Source organism: Anser brachyrhynchus (assembly GCF_964034855.1).
Source record: "Anser brachyrhynchus genome assembly, chromosome: 1".
Classification (NCBI taxonomy): Eukaryota; Metazoa; Chordata; class Aves; order Anseriformes; family Anatidae; genus Anser; species Anser brachyrhynchus.
In genome coordinates this window covers 43,554,223-43,574,810 of record NC_137694.1, presented here as the reverse complement: position 1 = coordinate 43,574,810, position 20,588 = coordinate 43,554,223, and the positions used below count along the sequence as shown (strand labels likewise).

The 20,588-nt window shown below is 44.5% G+C and overlaps 3 protein-coding genes across 5 annotated transcripts in view; 1 reads left to right on the top strand and 2 right to left on the bottom strand.

Moving 5' to 3' along the window:
• The window catches only part of LOC308176095 (coiled-coil domain-containing protein 134-like), a gene marked incomplete at its 5' end in the record, with an annotated part of 40,187 nt that extends 37,290 nt beyond the window's left edge, over positions 1-2,897 (bottom strand). For all 3 annotated transcript variants that reach the window (XM_080551333.1, XM_080551330.1, XM_080551331.1), the window contains 3 exons: positions 34-84; positions 2,368-2,491; positions 2,697-2,897. In XM_080551333.1, the coding sequence (XP_080407459.1) occupies positions 34-84; positions 2,368-2,491; positions 2,697-2,897 (376 nt within the window). The remainder of the gene's footprint in view (positions 1-33; positions 85-2,367; positions 2,492-2,696) is intronic.
• SNU13 (small nuclear ribonucleoprotein 13) lies at positions 2,858-6,358 on the top strand. Its single transcript, XM_080601320.1, has 3 exons — positions 2,858-3,240; positions 3,577-3,697; positions 4,323-6,358. Exons 1-3 carry the CDS (start codon positions 3,238-3,240, stop codon positions 4,583-4,585), a joined length of 387 nt encoding a protein of 128 aa, XP_080457446.1. The 5' UTR covers positions 2,858-3,237; the 3' UTR covers positions 4,586-6,358.
• Positions 6,359-7,717: 1,359 nt separating this feature from the next.
• XRCC6 (X-ray repair cross complementing 6) lies at positions 7,718-20,583 on the bottom strand. The gene is made up of 12 exons (XM_080585472.1): positions 20,418-20,583; positions 20,210-20,325; positions 19,754-19,892; positions 17,585-17,839; positions 16,525-16,708; positions 14,974-15,160; positions 13,576-13,744; positions 12,289-12,450; positions 11,323-11,452; positions 9,847-9,947; positions 8,862-8,975; positions 7,718-8,199 (listed from the first exon to the last, which is right to left on the bottom strand). The coding sequence occupies exons 1-12, from the start codon at positions 20,515-20,517 to the stop codon at positions 8,003-8,005; spliced, it is 1,854 nt and encodes a 617-aa protein (XP_080441598.1). The 5' UTR covers positions 20,518-20,583; the 3' UTR covers positions 7,718-8,002.
• Between the last annotated feature and the right edge of the window lie 5 nt (positions 20,584-20,588).

Below are 20,588 nucleotides of genomic sequence, written 5' to 3'. Positions count from 1 at the left end.
GCCAGTGGCTGAGACATGACATCTGCCTCTCACCTTCTATGAATTGGTCCTGGGCGTCACTGTCTTCCACAGTATGGCACATCCCTAAAAGATAAACCACAATCAACTGTGGAACTCGTTCCTGCTTGTGATCATCAGTGCTGTAAACACTTTTTGCAAAAAGAGCTGCAAATTCTTTCAGTACTGTTTTGTTTTCCCCCTGCTTCATGTCAGACCAACCTGACTTTGTCAGAGGAGGGTGGATACTCTCAAGGAGTATTTTGTAAAAGGGCCCCTTTAACCAGGACAAAGGGACTATGAGGCGCTCAGTTCTCTTGTAATTTTTACAAGGTTGTTTTTACTCTTGTACTTTAAAGTTGAAGTCAGTGGCTCCACCTATGTAGGTAAATATGAAACTGCAAACATTACCACATCTCACTGCATGTATCCAGCAGCATACATCTGAATTACAGCACTCCAGAATGACAGAAGTTAGAGCCCAGCTGCGAGATGTCCCTTCCATCTTCCATTCACACCCATCACTGAGAGCAGCATTCTCCCTCCACAGTACTGAAAACGCTGAGACTACATTTAAACTCTAGGTTTAAGGCATATGGAAACAATTCCAACACTAAATTGAAGCTGTTATTAGGCACCGTTTTCCAAGTTATTTGCACAATTAGGCAACAAATGAGAACAAACCACTATCTCACTTTGCTGTTTCTTCTCAGAAAGAGCAGTCAGGCACTGGAATGGGTTGCCAAGGGAGGTGGTGGCGTCACTGTCCCTGAGGGTGTTTAAGGAAAGGTTGGATGTGGTGCTTAAGGACATGGTTTAGTGGGTGACATTGGTGGAAGGGGGGTGGTTGGACCAGATGATCTTGGAGGTCTTTTCCAATCTTGATGATTCTGTGATTCTAACCCTACCTCTCAGCTCCTTCCAACTTCAGGCATCTCCAGCACTGACCAGCCTGGTCCAGAACCCACTTCTGTCACACCACACCAGCTGTTTCAGCATACCCAACCAAGTAACTTCCCTTCCAGATACTCCATGATCTCTCAAAAATGTGACCAATTACACACTGTTGTATTATTACCTATTACACCTATTATTACACCTATTATTGCACCTATTATTACACCTATTATTCTTTGTACCCCAAGCCAAGACTGGGATTCCAACTGTTCCAGGAGTTACACCAAGTACAGCAAAATCCCACAGCTGTCCCCCAAAAAATTTAATTGTATTCTCAGAGAGGCTGATTATTTATGATCAGAGAAGAACACTGAAATGCAAGTACGGCTCCCTGTCTTCTGGGGTATTTAGAGTTAGGATCATACAGTGTAGGACCAAACTGGCATAAGCACTGCTCCCTCCACATCTGCACAGGACTGTGTGTGCAGACAATAAAAATGTGTGCAACTCAGAAAACTAAACCTGCACAAAGTTCTGTTTGTAACGAAACTGTTTTCAACATGCGCACAGCAGAGTTTGTGCTAGGAAACCAACTGGGAAAACACTGCTTGAATTATTCAGTGTGTCATGGGAGGGGAAGGGCAAAACAAGAAATATCTGTGATGTGCAACTGAGATCATGGACTTAAAGAAATCCACTATATTTGCTCTTTGAAGGCACTTGCATTCAGATCTTCCACCTTTCTCTTCCTGCCTTACAGTTCCCTCATTTACACTATTATTTTTTTCTCTGTCAAGATTTAACACATTTCAAAGACCAACAGCACTGCTATGCAAAGAAAAACCAGTCAGAGACGTTCAAGATCTGAGACGCTGTTACTGGAAAGGCCCTTTTTTGACACCCCTCTGAACACAGCGTTCTGCTGCGAGGCTAACCCCCCAGAAAGCAGCAGGTATCACAGACCTTCAGCTACCAGAATTTCTACACATCTAACGTGATGGTGTGAAAAAAAGCACTGTATAGATTACTTTGCATATTTGATATTGGATCCTGCAGCACCCTTTTAAGCTCACGCTTTCATTTCTGTGTGAACCTTCGCGTAATGCCAAGCTCAGCAAGACGAGAAAGCAGTGAGGCGTGAGAGCAGGACGGAGGGCAGGCTGAGAAGAGCCATACGCCAGAGCACTCTCTGTTCTCCAGAACGACTTCAAAGGAACGTCAGGAAAATTGCAGGAGCTTTATTAATGTGCCAGTTCTGCTCCTTGGGGAGCGGGGAAATTAATTAACCTCTTCCAAGCAGTTTTCCATGGGGAGCAACTACACCTAACAGTGGTGGTGGAAGCATGGAGTTGGCTAACTCAAGTCTCGTTTTTTCCAACGTGTTTGAAATGGGGAGAAACCTCACGTTTTCACACCTATCCCCCCAAAACAGGCACCTGCCTTCTCCCTGGCACGGCACAAGGGAGCTCTTACCAAAGAGGGCTCCTACCAAAGAGGCGCAGACCCTCTCGTCCAGTGCCAACAGCCGGATGACGGGCAGCGCCTGCCAGGCCAGGGCATCGCGCAGCCGGGACAGCGCGTGCTTCTTCCGCACCAGCTGCGGATGGGAGAGGACAAACCCGTCAGGGAGAGGCCAACCCGTCAGGGAGAGGCCAACCCGTTGATGCTTCGGCCTGGGCTAGAGCTCAGCACCACCCGCGGGGCTACCAGCACCGAGCCCCCTCAGCCCAGGGCTGCAAACCCCAGGCTGCGGAGGGGAACGGGGAGGACGGAGGGGAGGCAGTGGGGTCCGCGCTGCCCACCGAGGCACCACCATCGCCCAGGGTACCCACGGCGCAGGCGAGGCAGAGCGGCGGGCGGAGGGGCAGCGCCCATCCCGCAGCGTGGCGGCCGCACGCCTCCGCCGCCATCACGCGGCCGCCGCCGCCGCCATCAGCTCGGCCCCGCCGCGCGGCGGGCGCGTGCGCAGGGCGGCGGCGGTCGCGACATGGCGGCGGCGACATGGCGGCGGGGCCGGGCTCGGTGGAGCCGCCGCTCGCCCCGCTGCGGGGCGGGGAGGGGAAGGGAGCTTCGCCCCGGCCCCGCAGCCCCTCGGAGCGCAGCGGGAGGGCGCTGCGGGGCTCGGTCACCGCCGCCGGGGCAGCGGGGGTGGAGTAACGCGGCGGTGAACCGGCACTGAAGGAAAGCGGCGAGGGGCGGCCCCGGGCTGCCCGCCTCTTCCCGCTGCCGCCCCCTCAGTTCCGGCGAGGCGAGGCGAGGCGGGCCGGGCCGCTGCGCCGGGGCTCTGCGCCTCCTCCTCGTCCTCCTCTTCCTCGCTCCCTCACGCACCGGGCCGCCGCCGCCATGGTGAGCGGGGCCGGGGTGGTTGCGGTGGGGGGGGGGTGAGGTCGGGGGGCCCTGGCCCCGCTTCCTTGCCCCGGGCCCGGCCCGGCGGCGGCGGGCGGGGAGCACGTGGAGGCCGGGCTGCGGGGCCGGCCGGTCCCGGGGCCGGCCCGGGGGGCTCTGGAGGCAGCGCGGCCGGGCCCCCGGCCCCGAAACGGCTCTTAAATTATAATTTAAGAGCAGAAAAGCGAGGTGACCCCAGCAGCCGGTATATGTGGTGGACTTGCTGCCTATCTAGCGCTACTCCGAACAAGCTCCTTTGCTCCTGATGTAACGCGCTTTACTCTCTCCTTTCCCTAGAGCGAGGCAGAAGTGAATCCCAAAGCCTACCCGCTGGCTGATGCTCAGCTCACCAAAACGCTACTGGATCTCGTGCAGCAGTCCTGCAACTATAAGCAGCTACGCAAGGGAGCCAATGAAGGTGAGACCTCCCTGTTGTAAAGCGTGCTGGAAATGCTGTGTTTATAGCAAAGATCTTATGAGAAGCTGTGGCTAGAGATTCTATTTTGTCTCTAGCTGTGGGCCAATAACTTTATATAGATCTGGCTATTGTGTGTATCTTTCTTCCCTTTCCTCCTTACAGCCTGCTTAAGCAATATTCAGGCACAGAACAAAGCTTTCCAACATTTACACACAGTTCTGGCAGAAGCTCAGACTGTATCACTGGTGTGTGTGCTGTGATCGTACATGAGCAGCCCTGTGCTGGCATCACTTGTTTGTGAATCTCTCCTATGCTTGAGGGCAGAGCTGGGCACAGTACCCCAGGTGTGACCCTGTGAACAATCCCATCCCTAGGATCTGCTATTTGCACTCCAAAGGCCAGCCTTCATCTTTGCATGCGTGCACTGCTGAGCACAGCTCTGTTCAGCCTGCACTTGAAGCTGCCTTGGTTCTATTACGTGGCCCTGTAGCTGCTGGTTTTCTTTGGCCTGTCATCTTGCTAGATTTCCTCCTTGCTCACATTAATTTCAGTATCTCCTAATGTTATTTATCATTAGATGTGCATTACAGAAGGACCTAGACTTACTCTTCAGTTTCTTTTACAGCCACGAAAACACTGAACCGAGGAATAGCGGAGTTCATTGTGATGGCTGCCGATGCTGAGCCCTTGGAGATCATCCTGCACCTCCCTCTTCTCTGCGAGGACAAGAATGTGCCTTATGTGTTTGTGCGCTCCAAGCAGGCCCTGGGCCGGGCTTGCGGTGTTTCCCGGCCCGTCATCGCCTGTTCAATCACCATCAAGGAGGGATCACAGCTAAAGCCTCAGATCCAGTCTGTCCAGCAAGCTATAGAGAGACTGTTGGTCTAAACGCCTATGATTTCAAGTGTGTGTGGAATGGGTAAAAGATGAAGTCAGGGGGAATTAATGTCTAGCTTTAGTTGGTGATGATAGTTTTTATACCAGTGTTCCATTTCAAAACACCACATTTTTGTTCAATAGCGGCTTAATTCTTAGTGTCTCTGCCTCCTCTTCCCCCTCTTTTCTCTTATTCCACTCCAACATAGTCCTTCTCATTGTAGTACTTATTGAAAAGTGGTTGTACAATTGTATTTACTGTTGGATGTTCAAAAGAAAAAAAAATCCCTCCCCATATCTCCATGTCTGCCTGCTCAGGGCTTTTTTTAACCTACCTGTTAGTTTCCTTTGCGTTAGAGTATTTCTGCTAAGCTTCAGCCTCTAACGGGTGTGAGTTTGTGCTTCAGAAGGGTTTAGTCTACAGAGGACAAGGTGTGTTGGTTCCTCAGTACAATGCAGGTATTCGGGCTGCTGGAGTTGTTCTGAAGTGAAGCAGCATAGACCCTGTATAAGGCAGTGGCTACTGTGTAGCAGCAGGTGGAGCCGGGATCGGTACACATAGCACAACCCTCTCTCTTAAGACCAGACAACAGACTTCTGGAAAAGCTGTATGGGGAGTGGAAATCTTACAGCAGTGCACAAGGGGAAATTTCTTAATTTCACTTATTTTTAAATACTGTCTTTCTAAGAAAATAAAATTGCTGACAAAGCTAAACACAGGAATGTCCGTAATTGTCGTTCCCTTGGGGAAGCATTTGCCACTAGCTGAAGTGTTCCTACTTGTAAAGCTAAATTGCTCAGAGATTGCCTGAAGGCTACTCAGTGTGGTGTGTGGTAGTTCATCCTTCTTTGGTTTTCCTTGCATGGACTGTATCAATGACCTGCAAAGCTTGGGCTCCCTAGGATTTTTAAGTACAAAATATCGTAGACAGCAACTTGCTGTGACTGACAAGTACCATACATCTGGCAAATTATAAGAAGGATCCCATGCTTTGAGGGATGCTACTGCACTATGGTCATCTAACTAAAGATCAATGCTTTAAGTCATGACCAGAACAAGAGAGCAAGTAATTTTTCAGATAAAACAACTTGTGGCTCAGGAAGAGAATGATAGGTAACCTTATGATCTGGAAAAGCATGAAGCACCATCAGCGTTTTGGGTTAGTGGTGGTTTTACAGAGTTAGCTGTAGTTAAATACATATTGTGTAATAAATCCAATTGCTTGTCTGAGCAGAAGAGTAAACCTCTGTGTTGGAGCAGATCATACCAAACGCGTTTGCAGCATGCCTGGACTTCTAACAGTTGGAAGTTTAGCCCCAGGCTTTTGGCTCCTTACGTGGCTACCCAGCTCAGTTGTGCTTCTCACCTTTCCAAAATGGAAAGGAAAGCTAGAGTGGAAAGACTGAGACGTACAACAGAAGGGAAAGAAAATAAGTTCTGTAATGTTTCCACAGAGGCACCAACTACATACCTCTATTGAGTACATCCCAAGCAGATGAAACCATCTCATGAAAAGACTTAAATCGTGTTTGTGTACTTGTATAAATGGCTGGTCAATTCATCTCAGCAAGGACACTAGTGTTGAGTCAATACAAAGATTTTGGAGTCCTATCATTAGTATGAATTTTTGGAAAGGCTGCTGTTCCCTGATGCTGATTGTTGAGCTAGTTGTGTTTAAAAGCACAACTTTGCAAAGGATTTGCCCTCTCTGTACCATGCCAAAACAGCTGATGTAAAACAAAGCACATAAGGAGCATAAATAAAGGATTCTTGAGCAAGCCAAACTGTCTGATTTTCTGCTCTGAAGCCTTCTACCATCATCCTTGTTAAACTTCTGCCTAATGTAATAGCCTGCTTTAAGAAAAAAAAAAGGGAAAATGTAATAACCTAGACAAAATGTGCCGTTATCATCTAAAGCTTGGAACATATTGCGCTGGGGGGTTAGCAAGCCAAGACAGAAGTTAACAAGGGCATCCAGGAAAGGAAAATTCACAGAATTAAGGACAGAGTAGACTCACTATTCCAAGACTTGCTAAGACAAGTGTTTACAGTAACTTCTTCACCTAAGGGCAAAAGGAATTTATTGCTTAGACAGATCCTTATTAAAAATATCTACTGTAATGCAAGGTGATTGAAAGCAAGACCATCTGGTTCCGATACGGCAGAGCTCAATACATGTTAGCTCCTCTTTTGAGAAGTATTGTGCAAGTGGGCAGTGTGCTGGTAGAGCTAGGGTGGTCGAAGTATCAACGCAGTGTTTGCAGCTGGCTCCTAACAAGTGTGCCACACTCGCTACAGCATGGGCACGACTTTAATATATGACCTAATTCTTCAGTACATTGCCTAACTGAGCGTGCCAAACAAGAATCTCTGCTGAACGCAAAAAACAACGCAGACCAAAATGAGCATCTCATGTATTCTGTTTGCATCCAGTGGTAAGTTACAGTTTAGGAACAATTAGCGTTGTTCCCTACAGCAACAAAAATTTAACTCACCTTGCACTGCAAGACAGGTGGGACATCCTGGGGTGAGAGTCTGAAAACCACTATTTACACATCCCCAGATGCAGCCTCCAGAAGTATAATTAAAAAAATAGCCGAAGTAACTAGCAAGGGCTACCCACCACAGCTAGCTATTTTTAAAGCACGGATTTTAGCACCGAAGCCTGTTCAATACTCTGACTCATACTCACTACAGAGGTGGAAAAGCTCTGTGCCATCTTAGTAATTTAATTGTCATCAGTGCTTGCAGCCCTCCAGGGAACACGACTTTTTCTTTCTTTTTTTTAAACCAGCTTTTGCAGTTGCCATTTCAAAATGGAAGACCTGGCTGAGCAGCTTTACGAAGCGTTGGCATTTTGCCCCAACAGTTGGCTACTGATCACCAGCAATGATTTTCTCCTCTGTGATCTGCTGGTAATCTTTGTAACGCCGATGGTAGAAAAGAACCCAATTTTGATTACAAGTACTAATGCTGGCAGTTTTGGAGAGTAGCAGAGTAACCCACTACATTTACATCCTGTGTTAGGAACTTGACCTGCTGCATGAATGCATGCAGTGCCACTAACACGGATCATTCTGCTTTCTTACTCACGTTGAAGTGAGTTTTGCCGTCTTTTTGATGAAAAGATGGTATAGTTGGTGTTGCAAAGAAGTCCAAAATAACTTTTATTAAGAAACCAGGAAGGCACAACTGTGTTCGCTTTCAGTGGGCGACCTGAATTAGCAGGAAATTTAATTCTGCCTTTGGCTACTGTGAACAGAATCCAAGTTTGCAGAGATTATTTGTAATGACGAGGAAGTTTCTCCACTGCTGGCTCAGCAACAGTTAGCCTTCTCTTCCATAGCAAGACTGAACAGATTCAGCATACACTTAAGACAATCACATCTTTAAGCAGATGGAAGTCAACCAGGGCTTTCTGTTCCCGCTTAGTGCTTATTAAAGTATTCAGTTAACGCATCTATGAGCTCCTGCTTCTTCCCCCCACTCCTCAGCCCATAAAGCCTGCACGCATCCTTCAGAGCAGGTACAGTGAGCTTGCCTAGAGTGCCAGCCTGCACGTAACTCCTCAGTGAATCTTCTGAGATTTCTATCTTCGGCTTCTTGTCAGCTTCACCATCATAGGCTAGAAAGACAAATTTTATACCACCAAGATTAAAAAAAGTTTTTAAATAGAAAGACATCAGCATTTCTTATACACACCACAGTTAATAGCCATTAGCATGACACTTTAATGGCTATCTACACACTCACTCTACGTTTTTTTTCTAAAGGTGTCACTTACTACATAAATGATACAGTATTTCATTGATAGGATCTCAAACGCAAGAACAAAACTTTGTGTTCACAGAGGGAATTCAGCTGACACTCCTCCTTTATGCAGAGTTTCACAGGTTCCCAAACTACGTATGTACTTGGGCATTACTTAGATATGTACTGCTAAAGATGCCCATCTTGGACTTGCAAAACTATCCCATGAATAAAAGTCTGTTTCCTCACTCAAAACACAGACTTAAAGTATTAATAATTTTAATTCTCTGTTGTAAAACCTGAAGTTATAAAATATATTTTTATATATATATATATATATATATATATATAAAACAATTTAACCACATTCCTTCTTATACCACTCTGGGTTTTCACTGTGCAGTTTCTCATTCCAGCAGCTGTCTAGCTGGATTCCAAAATACCCTGTGCTCCCTACGAATCACTGAAAACACAGAAGCCTCAACAAAAAAAAAGAAAACACACACCATGTCGCGTGTCTGCACTGTCATTACTTGCCTTGTTTTCGCTTTGCAGCCTTCCAGTCAGGGTTGTAATCAGGAGGATAAACCAGCTGCTTGAACTCCTCCACCAAGTTGCCCAGCCTGCGGCTCATCTCTTCAGACTTTGGCACTAGAAAGGAGAAAGATTTGCCCTCTTAAAAACAGAGCAAATACAGGAGTCTAAACAAGCACATCACAAGACACAATCTTGCTTCTGTAAAAACTAGCATGCAAGCATCTTGCAAGCATGCAAAATCCAAAGAGCGATGTTATGATAATCACAGATGGGAAACTCACAGCTCTTGATAATATCAAGGATTTGTATCATACACGTGCAACAGTGTCACACATATCCCTGAACAGTAAATATATACACGGAACAAAACGTACATGGTAGAAGTGATACAGATCTCCCAGCTGGTGGCACCTTTACCTAGGTCTAACCTTGGACAATTACAGCAGTTCACTACCTAAGGTTACAAGCGGTTTGTTGCAGAACAGGTTGTTTCTGTCATGTATCTGTCATGTTTCTGTCATGTACAGTACCTAGCATGGGGACCTAGATTATTTATTAGGCATCACTTCAGAAGAAACAAATAACTGCTCTAATACTACTCCTAGAGTACGACAAAATTTAAAACAACAAAACAAACAAACAAACAGCCTTCCCCTTCAAAAGTAAGTTTCTACCCTTTGAGATATTCTTATATATAAATCGTCACAGCCACAAGGTGGCATCACTGCCTCCTAGCAGAATAATAATTCTGTAAGAAATGCTGCCAATTTATCAGACCAAAGTATTAATTAAATTCTTGAAGACAAATAATTTTTGAAGAAGAATTCTTGAAGACACATCCAGAATTCTACATCTTGGAACAGCACAAGACTAAAACATTCTTCTAGAAGACTTCTGGTTTTGTAGCACCAGATCTCTGACTTCAAACAGACCACGTCAAGAGCCCTTTATCCTACTGCCCATCACATGCACCAGTAATTCTCACTTGTCAGATCCTCAGCTTGTTCTGGTTCCATCATATCCAACGCCAAAGCCTCCAGATTCCTGAAGTGCTGCTGCAAAACCGGGTTCTCAAAGCTGTCAGTCCTGTCAAGAATCCCCCAAAATTTCAGTTCATGCTGCTGAGAAGCCAGATAAGATACGTAAGATCTCCAGCCAACCTATTTCAACGTAAAACTTCCCTCCTTTCCACACATCAGTCCATCTCACTGGAAGAACTGCTTTCCTCTTTTCAATTTATCTGCTGAATGACCATCCCTGTCACGTATCCACAATGTTAAAAGCTGTGTGAGATGGACAGAGGCGTCCTGCATTAATACCACCTGTGCTACTTTCTACACACATAAAAAAATTGTCCCCTAAGAGCACTTCATGAAATTTGTCCTAGCTATGATGAAGAAGGCCTATTCTCTGACATACTCTCATCCAAATTTAATTTGTGATAGATTGGTACCACAACAAAATGGGGTACCTCTGCAACAAATTACAACAGCCCAGAGAACCAGAGCAATACTATAAAGAATTCCAAAACATGCTACATATAACACATGATGCCTGGGCATTTCAGAATGATTAAGAATAAAGTCTGTACAAGACTATTGCAAATGGAAACAATTTGCTTAGGCAAATCATTATCTCTTGAAAGTTTCCTCACTAAATGCATTTTATCCACGTGTCTGCAATGATGCGGGGCAAGAGACGCTTTTCTTGATGTACACAAGCAAACATTTTATGTTTGGGAAACAAGGTGCTCTCCCACACTCGAGGTACATTGGGACCTTCTAAGTAAAAACTTGCATGTAATTTATATATGCAAGACACTGCATTATGAAATGGAGCTAGCAAGGCTTGCTAAGTTACCTAGACCTATAGCTGACATATCCCCATAATGCGTAAACAACAGCAACATTTGCACAAGGATGCTTGGCCATACTGTGGAACAAAATCCAGATCAAATCTAAAGAGCAGTTCAAAGTCTTGTCCAACTACTGTAACCACAACCTTTAAGGTGCCTGGCTTGACCACCGAGTTTGCACTACTAAGCTGTTGAATATTTTACAGCCAATGTATTCATAACTATGTCTTTCTAAAACATTTACTGTAGACCTGTTAAAGAATGCTAGAGAGCTCTGGAACAGGCTGCCCAGAGAGGTTGTGGAGTCTCCTTCTCTGGAGATACTCAAAACCTGCCTGGATGCCATCGTACGCAACATGCTCTAGGTGATCCTGCTCGGCAGGGGGGTTGGACTAGCTGATCTTTAGAGGTCCCTTCCAACCTCAGCCATTCTGTGATTAAATTAGTAGGTATGAAGAAACATCCCAATTATATCTATTTAGTCAACACATGCACCAAAATCTCATCGTGTGGAAACTGCTGCTGAAAAATATGTACAACAGAGCAAGCAATAGTGTTGTGCACTCTTCCCTATGTGCACCCCACACACTATTTGTCTCCATGTACCTGTATTTGAACCGGAGTTTTTGAATGATTTCCTTCATTTTGTTCACCTGTTCTTGACTGGCTGGCACCTTTTCTGTATAATCAACATTCCGCTTATCATCTGCATACGGTAGGAAAATGACGTGGAAACCTGCACAGAACAGAGACAGCGAGAGAACAATTATTGAAAACCACATCCTCAAAACCATGATTTATAGGAAAGACCAAGGTGGTAAATAGGTAGGTCTGATGATTCCCCAAACTTTCTAGCTATTTTGTTGCAAGCAGCAACAATCAGTAATACCTCCTCATGCCTACACTATGACATCCAATCCCAATCTCAATGTAAATACCCAACACCACAATTGGCTTTTTTGGAAAAGAATCCTACTAAATGCATAACTAAAAGCTGGAAACTTGTGACCTGTTTTTTTACGTAGAAGATCACAGTAACTTGTCCTCCACATTCCCCATCTTTCACTAAATATGAGCTTGAAAAAGACTTGCTTGAAAATCTGGTTAATGCTTAGATGTTATTTCTGAAATGCTTTACATTGTACACAAGCAACGTTATTCCCCTACTTTACATTCTCCCAGTAGAGGATTTTCCAGTTAACTAAGAGAGAAAATGCAAAAGACCAAGAGTCTGCCTGTGGTCCCTAAATCATTCCCCACTCAGCTGATAAGGTGCGAGGATCAATTTTTTATCTTTTATCTTTTAGCTCGGTTACTTGAATCTGCTAAAAAGAGGTAGAAGGCAGGGAAAATACTGTAGCCATGTTATACCTGAGCAAGCACAGATGCAACTGAGGCTTTAAAAACAGATGCAACATCAGATGCTTACAATGACAAAACTGAAGAAAAATGATGTTGGAGAGCGCTCTGCCCAGCTTCAAGACAGCACCAAGAATATTTTCATACAACGCAGGAGGCTATTATACTGACTCCATCCCACAGAGTAGGGAAAGCAAGCATCTCTTCCCATACCTGGAGGAGCTATCTGCACTTTCTGTTCATCCACCTCTTCCTCCTGGGGAACCAGGGCCACAAAGCGAGGGGGGGTGTTCCGGCGGATGGTGTATCTGCACAGCGCCATCACCTCTCTCTCCAAGCACTTTATCAATAAGGCATTAAATAGAGTTGTACTCCCTATAAAGTAAAGACTGTACTGGTCAGATTGACAGATTTGCTCCTTTGTTCAGGAATGTAACCCTAGATATTACTGACTCATTATCTGTGACTTCTTTGAAATGCTTGCAATATTTTCAGAGGTAGAAAGCAACTTTTGGAAGGGAGAAACCTCTAAAATGACATTCACATTGTCTCTCATGACCAGAGCTGAGAGAGTTCTGGGCAAAGGACTGAAAACACTAACACCTGAGAAATGAAGTAAGGCTGAAAACTGGAAAGAGGTATCTACAAAGCGTAACTCTGGTCAGGTCGGACACAGGAATAGCAGCACATCATAGGACTTTATGCAGAAGTAACAAATTAAGAATTCAGACTGCAATATTCCCCCTTGAGGCCTAACCACATATGTTTGCTTTGTACTTCACCAGATAGAGTGGTTACAAAAAAAACCTGACATACAAGTAACGTGTTTCATTCAGGAAACTGCTAAGCTGAAGAAGCTAGTGTAAAGGTTCTTCCTCAGTCAGACAATGCAAGGTTGTAACTCAGCCCTCATTACCCGCTGGCAGATGGAGGAGCTGGACCTTTTCCTTTATGAATGCAGCTTGGGATGGATTAATACTGTATTTCTAGATGAATTAACTTACAAAGATAGATAAAAAAGGGAGAAAACACAGTCTTAAGCATCCTCTCCTTCTCTCTTCCCAAGGCAATAAAGTGTTAATTCAACCACACTTCCCAAGTATTGTGTTTACACTCGTAACTGATACGGACTTGAAAACTGCAGTTATCTTCACTGGTTTTGGTTTCTTTGTTTTTTACCACATTTGCCTTCTTGTCAGGTACTGGGATCCTTCACTTTCATGAATGATAAAACCAAATATTTTGGGGCTACATCTGCTTAGTTTGATTAGCTGCTTTTCCTGAACAAAACACAAAGCCCAATCAGCTTTTCTGCTACTGAAGAAAAAATTTAACTGCAACTGAGAGGGGCAGTAAAAGTCATTTCTATACATTTCAACATTAGCAAGTTTTTAAGTTAGACGAAGATTTTACACTCAATGATCGCCACCCAAACAGGCTATGAATCAGCCGATTACCCTAACATAAGGTGACGAATCTTCTCTTGCCTTCCTTGCTTACCACTTATTAGGGACTCCTCAGGATAGATGAACTGGGCGGGCTTGATATGGTGGTGCTGCTTTAGCATTGAAAGTGGTTTGAAGCCAATCAGAAACAAGCCTGGAGAATCAAATCGTTTTAGTTCTTCTGTTTCCTCTTTCTCCAGCACAATCTGGCGGTTCCCATACACCTAAATTACAGAGAGCCAGAGAAGAACACGTAGTAATGATGACAGCAGAAGAAAACTTGGAGGAGAGAGGTGAAGAAGAGGATGCAATTGCTGTCTTCCACTACTGAAAAGGGGGTTTTAGACAAGACAGAGCAAATTCTCCACATTATTGCACATTGAAATGGCAGGTCACAGTCTGCAATGGTTATCCCAAGGGAAATCTGGACTGGACATTAGCAAAATGCACTTTCCCAAGCCACTGGTTAAAACCTGGAACAAGAAAGGCTGTCACATCTCATCCCTGCAGTTACTCAGAGCAGGCCCCAAACAAGCCCAGAATGACCTGATGCAGTTTCCTGAGTCTTGCTCTGGGATGGACCAGACACTTCCAGAGGTCTTCTCAGATCCCTGGCTCTAAACTTGCTTCAGCAGATGCACATCAGCTACTCATGGCAGAACCAACACTTTTGAAGCATCACTCATACGCCACAAAAATGAAAATGTATTGTAGCGCGCCTGCAGAAGGTAGACATGTAAAGGCTTGATACTCAGCTTTCTGCTTATCTTCTGTATTTTATTTCAAGACACTCATGTCCAGTATAAATAAAACTAATAATTAAACAACTTCATGATCTTTTGGTATGGAAGGAAACACAAAGTGCACTTGTGACAACACACCTAGCAACTGGCTATCCCGCTTTGAAGTAAGGCTGTGCCTGAGCAGAACGTGACAATCATTCAATCTACATCAGCCAGGCTATCAAGCAGGAAGACAAAGCAAAGAACAAATTAATAAATAGATAAATAAGCTAAGCTAATTATGCCTTTTTTGCTTTGGAGAAGAGCTCCAAAACCCCTCTGTGATTCACATTCGTATGTTTAATAAAGTGGTCAAAATAAGTTCCTAATGAATCAAACGGTATCACCAGCAGTGACAGCACAAGGCCATACAAGGTCAGATGCTGCCAACCCAGCTCTGCCTTACAGAAAGAAATGACCGGTGTTCCCGAGCGCACTGCTACCAGCAGCTATGCTTTCCCTTGAGAGTCACGCCAGAGAAACAACCCACTCTCTCTCTGCATAACTTACAAAGTGACCGCACCATCCCCAGGGGCATATAGATGTAAATATTTCTGCATCTCATCTTGAAAGTGAAATACAAAACAAAAGCAGCAAAGGCTGAGCATTTCCCCGCACCTCTCCATCTGACAATCACAGTGACAGGAAGAAGCAGACACGTAATACATTACCTGAGCCCTTTTTGTATCACTAGGCAGAAGCAAGCTGCCTGTTTTTCCATTAAATACCCTCGTTTTTGTTTTAACTGGCTCGTTAGTTTCCCGATACAGCTTCACTGGATATGGCTTGTAAGCTTTTTGAATAAGACTGTAAACACCAACAGAAAGAGACAGATCTTTGTTCAAATATAGATTTAACCTGTGAAAAAAAGCAGATACAGACTTGAGACTTCTGAACCATCACTTTTTAAAACAAACAAACAGAAAAAAAAACAGTAATTTCCCAGATAATTTATTGTCTCCAACCTCCTCTTCCCCCCAAAATCACATGTGTTACTGGAAGCATATTATTACTTTCTCCCTAATTTCAGTTGTGTAAAAACATTCTTGTAATGCTGTCAATTCTGGTCATAAAAATTATTTAAACACAGTTCATTTACCAAATTTCTTCCACCTTTTATCACTCAGAAGGGCAGCTACCCTCAGGTAGAGCACAGGACAAGTTCATGGTTGGGCAACTTCACTTGTGCTTAACGCACTATGACCTCTGAATTCACACAACCGTTCAAGCAGAAAGCAAAATTCCCCAAAAGAAATCCATCAAGACAACCAACACCATGATTTAAAATACATCGTTAAGAGAAAAATTCATACGGAAAAGTTTAAAATTGAAGGTAATCTTAAAGTTCTGAGCGCAGGACAGTGAATTACTGTGAATATTACTTGCTCTCCTCTCAAAGATATCACTGATACAGGATTCTTCCTCTTCGGGTATTAGAAAACTTGAGGCACATTCCCAGAAGAGAAAAATAAAGTTGCAAGCAGGAGCAAGAATGCTGGTAACAACAGCTCAAGTTGGGATTTTTTTAAATATATTTTTTAAAAAAATCAGGCTGTAATGTTCATTTACGTACTGTGCACCCACATCATTCTGCCATGAATTCACTCAATAAAATCAACTGTTATGAAGTAGGTGGTTCCAAAAATACTTTCCATCCGCTTTGTCAAGATCCCTTTAATCTCTCTGTAAGTATCTCTAATCTTTCAGTAAGAGATCAGGAATATCAAGGCTGTGTGAATCCATACCAAGAGCCTAGACACGCTGGCCACATATAACTATTTAATTACAGACCAAAATACCTATCAGTCACATTGAGATTAATTTTTTCTAAGTTAACTCTAGTAAGCAAAGCCTCGTTTCAATCTGATTGCACTATAAACTGAACATTTTAGACCACAAGTTTTTTGGTAGGTATTTTACTTAATCGATGATGTCATTTTTTTCAGTATGATACTTTCTGGCCAACCTTAATGCAGGAGATGTCACTTGGTTGAGAAGAGGACACCTAGATTCACTCTTCGCTCTTGTTACCCACCAAGGACAAATATACTTGGAAGCTAAGGAAGAAACACCAATCTCAGGCTTAGGAATTAAGCCTGACAAATCTAAGTACTGATGACTTTAGAGACCAACCAATCATTCCAGAAGAGGTAGGTGAGATGCAGTCTGAAAATAAAATCCAGTTGCTTCCAGTGAATGACATACCGTAACTAGACACACACCTGACTAAAGTCCTTTTCCTTGTCTCCTTTGCTCGTACTTTCTTCATGAGATGTTCCAATTTCCCTGACTCGTCAGGTTGGATCCCAAGGTCCTCATCCTCTGCTACATTTATAATGTCCCTGTAGAACAAAGAGATATCGAACCCTCCTGGCTTCTTCAAGTGCAGCAAGTCCAGGATAATACCTAGAAAGAAAGTAGAAGACAGGAGGATGACAGGAACTGCTTCTTTCTTACGCTGGCATGTTCCACAACACTCTCAGATTTCTCTGTCATTGACAGAGAAAGATCCAAATTGCCCCATCTGCCCCAGATGTGAAAGTTTCTAGAGAAAAAGGCAAAAGACTTTCTTAATCTTCAGTCAAAGCAATGTCGCATGCAAAAGGTTCCCTCCCTAATTAAGAATTGCATCAACGTTGTGCATGAAACAGCTCTGATAAGCTCCTTTAAAACATAATCTTCCTTCAGGCATAGAGGGAAGCAATCAGTTCAGAAATTCCCCTTTCCCAGTTATAAGAGCTGATGGATTAAGGATGCCTCAGAGCTTCTAGACTAGCATGTATGCTGAACTCAAAAAACAATGGTTATCTCAGCTGCATAGTTGAACTAACAAAGCACTTGCTCTCCAATCTCTGAGCCGAGGTTGCTGTTCTTCAGCTAATTCAGAATGCAATCATTAACCTTCCTTTGTGTTGACTTAGTACTACTTTTCCCTTCCTAGTGTTATTATTCCCTTCCTGGAAAAAGGCAGAACAATGAAGTAGAATAGTTTGTTTTCCATGGCCCTCTCTAATTCTGATTTATGGTATAAGGGTAGATAGAGAGACCCTAGAAAATAAGTGTTCGTTGTCGGATACCAGGTTGGATAATGGATTTTCTAATTTAGATTGGATACCAAATTTTCTAATTTAGAAAGCACCCAAAAGATTCCTTAGTTCTAATGATTTTACGTTCTTTTTCCATCAGGAACCTGCAATGCATTTTAACATCTGCTGCAAGGACCCATCACATCACTTTTATCGTCTCAAATTCCAGGCCGACGTTAAAGGGGAGAATACCGACCTGTGTCCCTCAGATCACCAGCTCTGGTCCTGGCCAGCTTGGCTTTGGCACTGTCGTTGGCGTGAGGGTTATCCTCGTTGGTGAAAAGCATGATCCTTTTGTGGCTCAGTCTGACTCGGACATCGCTGAACAGATTAGAGCAGGCCCAGAGCGCTTCACCCAGTGAATAGTCAGCATTGTGGCCAAAGGTCTCGCGGAAAAGCGCCTGTCCTTCTTCTCCCCTGTATTGGTCCAGCTCTAGAACTCGCTTTGCCCCTAAGGGAAATAACAGGGTTTGCACATATTAGAAATACTGAAACAAGTACCGCAAACTCTTCCAAATAAGCGCCGACGGTTCCTTGCAGCTGATACCTGAGTAATGTCCCCTAACAGCTCTGTAGTGGTGCACTTCCAACACCTATCTGAGAAAACTGTTTGAGATGGCCTAACTTTTTCAATAATGTAAGCTGATTATCAGCTGAAAAAACCTGCAAGAGGAGGCAAAGTGCCCTGGCACCAATGTGGGGCACCTTCTGTTGGGGAAAACACGCAGCGATAAAAGCATCACACACACCCTGAATTGGAAAGACAAGTTCTCAGCGGAAAACGCACCAATTGCACCCACTTCAGAGGAATGGTGGAATTCTGTGCCACCAGCAAACAGAGAGGAGACTGAAATGCATCCTGTCTCCACGGCACTTTTGGAAGGCTGAGAATTCCTCCTGCTCCTTTGCCCTGCATGCCTGATAGCATCAGTCTAGCAGTGAGATTCAGCCCGTAGATCACCACATGGAGCAGAGCACCATTCCAGTCAGGTATTGATGGCCTTTTTAAAGACCTGTGGATTACTCCTGCCCAAGTATGACTCCTTTCTCCAGCCATATAAAAGAAGTTCCTCTGTCTTCTCCCACAACTCTAAAAAGTGAGACAAGTTTCCATTTTTCACCTACTGCACTCTGCAGAGCTTCTTCCTTTGTCCTTCACTCAAATTCCACAGCACTCTTGAAATCTCATCTGAAAACGTCATTTTTTCCCCATTTTCACCCTCAGCTTTCATTTAATTAATACCGTAAGTTTTTATAACAACTACATAATAACTAATAATACTATGTCTTTTCCGTGTGGCTCTCCAGTGGCAGTAAACGTACGGTTCTCTTCCTTTTTAACAACATCTACCTTTCATCCACACTCTTTATTGGAATGATGAAGCTACTGCCTCTAATGAAGGTAAAAAGGCCAAGCAGGGAAGGAGGAGGAAAAAGGATGAGCTAGAATTCTAAGGCACTATTTTCCAAAGAAAAGAGATGAACCTTGGGCAGTCTTATCAGGTCCCACTTGTAATTAATTCTGAAAGTAGGACAAGGCACAGTTCTTACAGGAAAACCCATGTGTTATTAAAGCACGATAGCAAAAGCACTAAACTGCACCTCCTAGTTAAGAAAATGAAATAAAACCTCCCCAGAGATAAAGACAGTTATTGAAGTTAGTAGACAGAGTCCCCCTACAACTCTCAGCTGTCAGATAATCTGTAGCGCCAAGCATGCATTCATTGCACTGCTACTAACTTTTCCAATTCAACTATTGGGACTCTTGTTAACAAGTGCATGCAAGGTAATCCTAACAAAACGGAAGAGCTAAAATCAAGAACTGCAAAACTTACTATGAAAATTGAGACGAAATACCCAAAACAGCTAACAAATTGGACAACGTGTTCTAGCTGACCCTGGCTGAGCAGGCAGGTTGGGCAAGATTACCTCCAGAGGTCCCTTCCAACCTCAGCCACTCTGTGATTCTGTGATATTCTCCACCAGCTGTAACTTGCAGTTCCTTATAATGTCCACATATTATTCTGAAGTATGGCCAGCACATGATGGGCTTTCAAGAGTTCTTTTGAGATCCTCTTAGCTTTAACAGATGCAAGTGGATGACCACAGTAAAATAGAGAAAAAAGACACAGGAAGGAGATCTGAACAAACTATAACAGAAAAGGCTAAGCTCCCATTAAGTTTCTAAGCTTCCACTAAATTTCTAAATCCACCCTCCCAAAACGCATCTCACTAACAAGAACCTTTTTGTTTACCTGATAGCTCTGTTTTCAGAGGCCAGTTACTGACAATACTACACAGATTGTTATTTTTTTTTTTATCTCTGCCCTCTCCATAAACCTTCCTATCTCCTTATTGCCTTTACCTGGATTGTCCAGGTCCTGAAGAACATAGACGTGCTTGAAGTCCGCGGAGTTCTTGTTCGTTTGTGTGCCATAGAACACGACACTCAGCAGGTCCCTGTCGCTGCTAATAATTTTGCTGGTATACACGCTCCGGATGCACTGAAAAGAATGCACGCAGGTCAAAACGTGAACATTTGTTGTAGTAACAGTGCAAAAGTCTTTTGTCTTTGGCAGCTGGCAGTTTCTATGAGTTGATTCTGGCGCACGGCAGAACCGTAACGAATGCTTTAAGCTAAGTTTCACCAGGAGAAAGAGTTCAAGATGTTGCTTTTCAAGATGTTTTGTGGTTTTTTAGCGCACAGCCTTATTATTTTTCGTTACCGTTCCCTTTCTACTAGGGAGGCCAAGGAAATAAATCTTGTGCATGCCAATATCTCTCGGGGCCCGCCAAGCGTGGGGCGGCCGCCCGGCCTCACCTGCATGGTCATGTCAAAGGGCGTCGCTGCTTCCTCGTCCTCGCAGGGCTGGAACATGGCCTTGGAGGCATCCACCAAGAAGATGAGGCTGTCCCGGCCCGAGAACCTGTAGTCCCCTGGGAGAAAAGGGGGGGAAAACGGCTTGCAGAAGGGCCCCCCGCCGGCCGGGGCCTCGATGTGCCCGCGGGGGGGCGGCGGGGAGCCTCACCGGCCGCCTCCGTGCCCTCCTCATGGCCGTCGCCTTCCTCCCGCTCCTCCTCGTCGTCGCCGGGCCGCTCGGCGCGGTAGTAGGACACCCACTCCGACATGGCCGGCGGGCGGGGGGGGAGAGGGGCAAAATGGAGGCGGTGCCCCCACCGCCGGGCGCCGCCTGCCACTC

Bases quoted from the DNA above. Each gene is read 5' to 3' on its own strand.
- SNU13 (XM_080601320.1), top strand. The intron at 3,698-4,322 runs GTGAGACCTCCC...TTTCTTTTACAG, and splicing joins ACGCAAGGGAGCCAATGAAG to CCACGAAAACACTGAACCGA.
- XRCC6 (XM_080585472.1), bottom strand. From the start codon at position 20,517: ATGTCGGAGTGGGTGTCCTACTACCGCGCCGAGCGGCCCGGCGACGAC. The intron at 16,709-17,584 runs GTCGGTATTCTC...CTTTCTTTCTAG, and splicing joins TGGTGATCTGAGGGACACAG to GTATTATCCTGGACTTGCTG. The intron at 13,745-14,973 runs GTAATGTATTAC...TCTGTAATTTAG, and splicing joins GTGATACAAAAAGGGCTCAG to GTGTATGGGAACCGCCAGAT.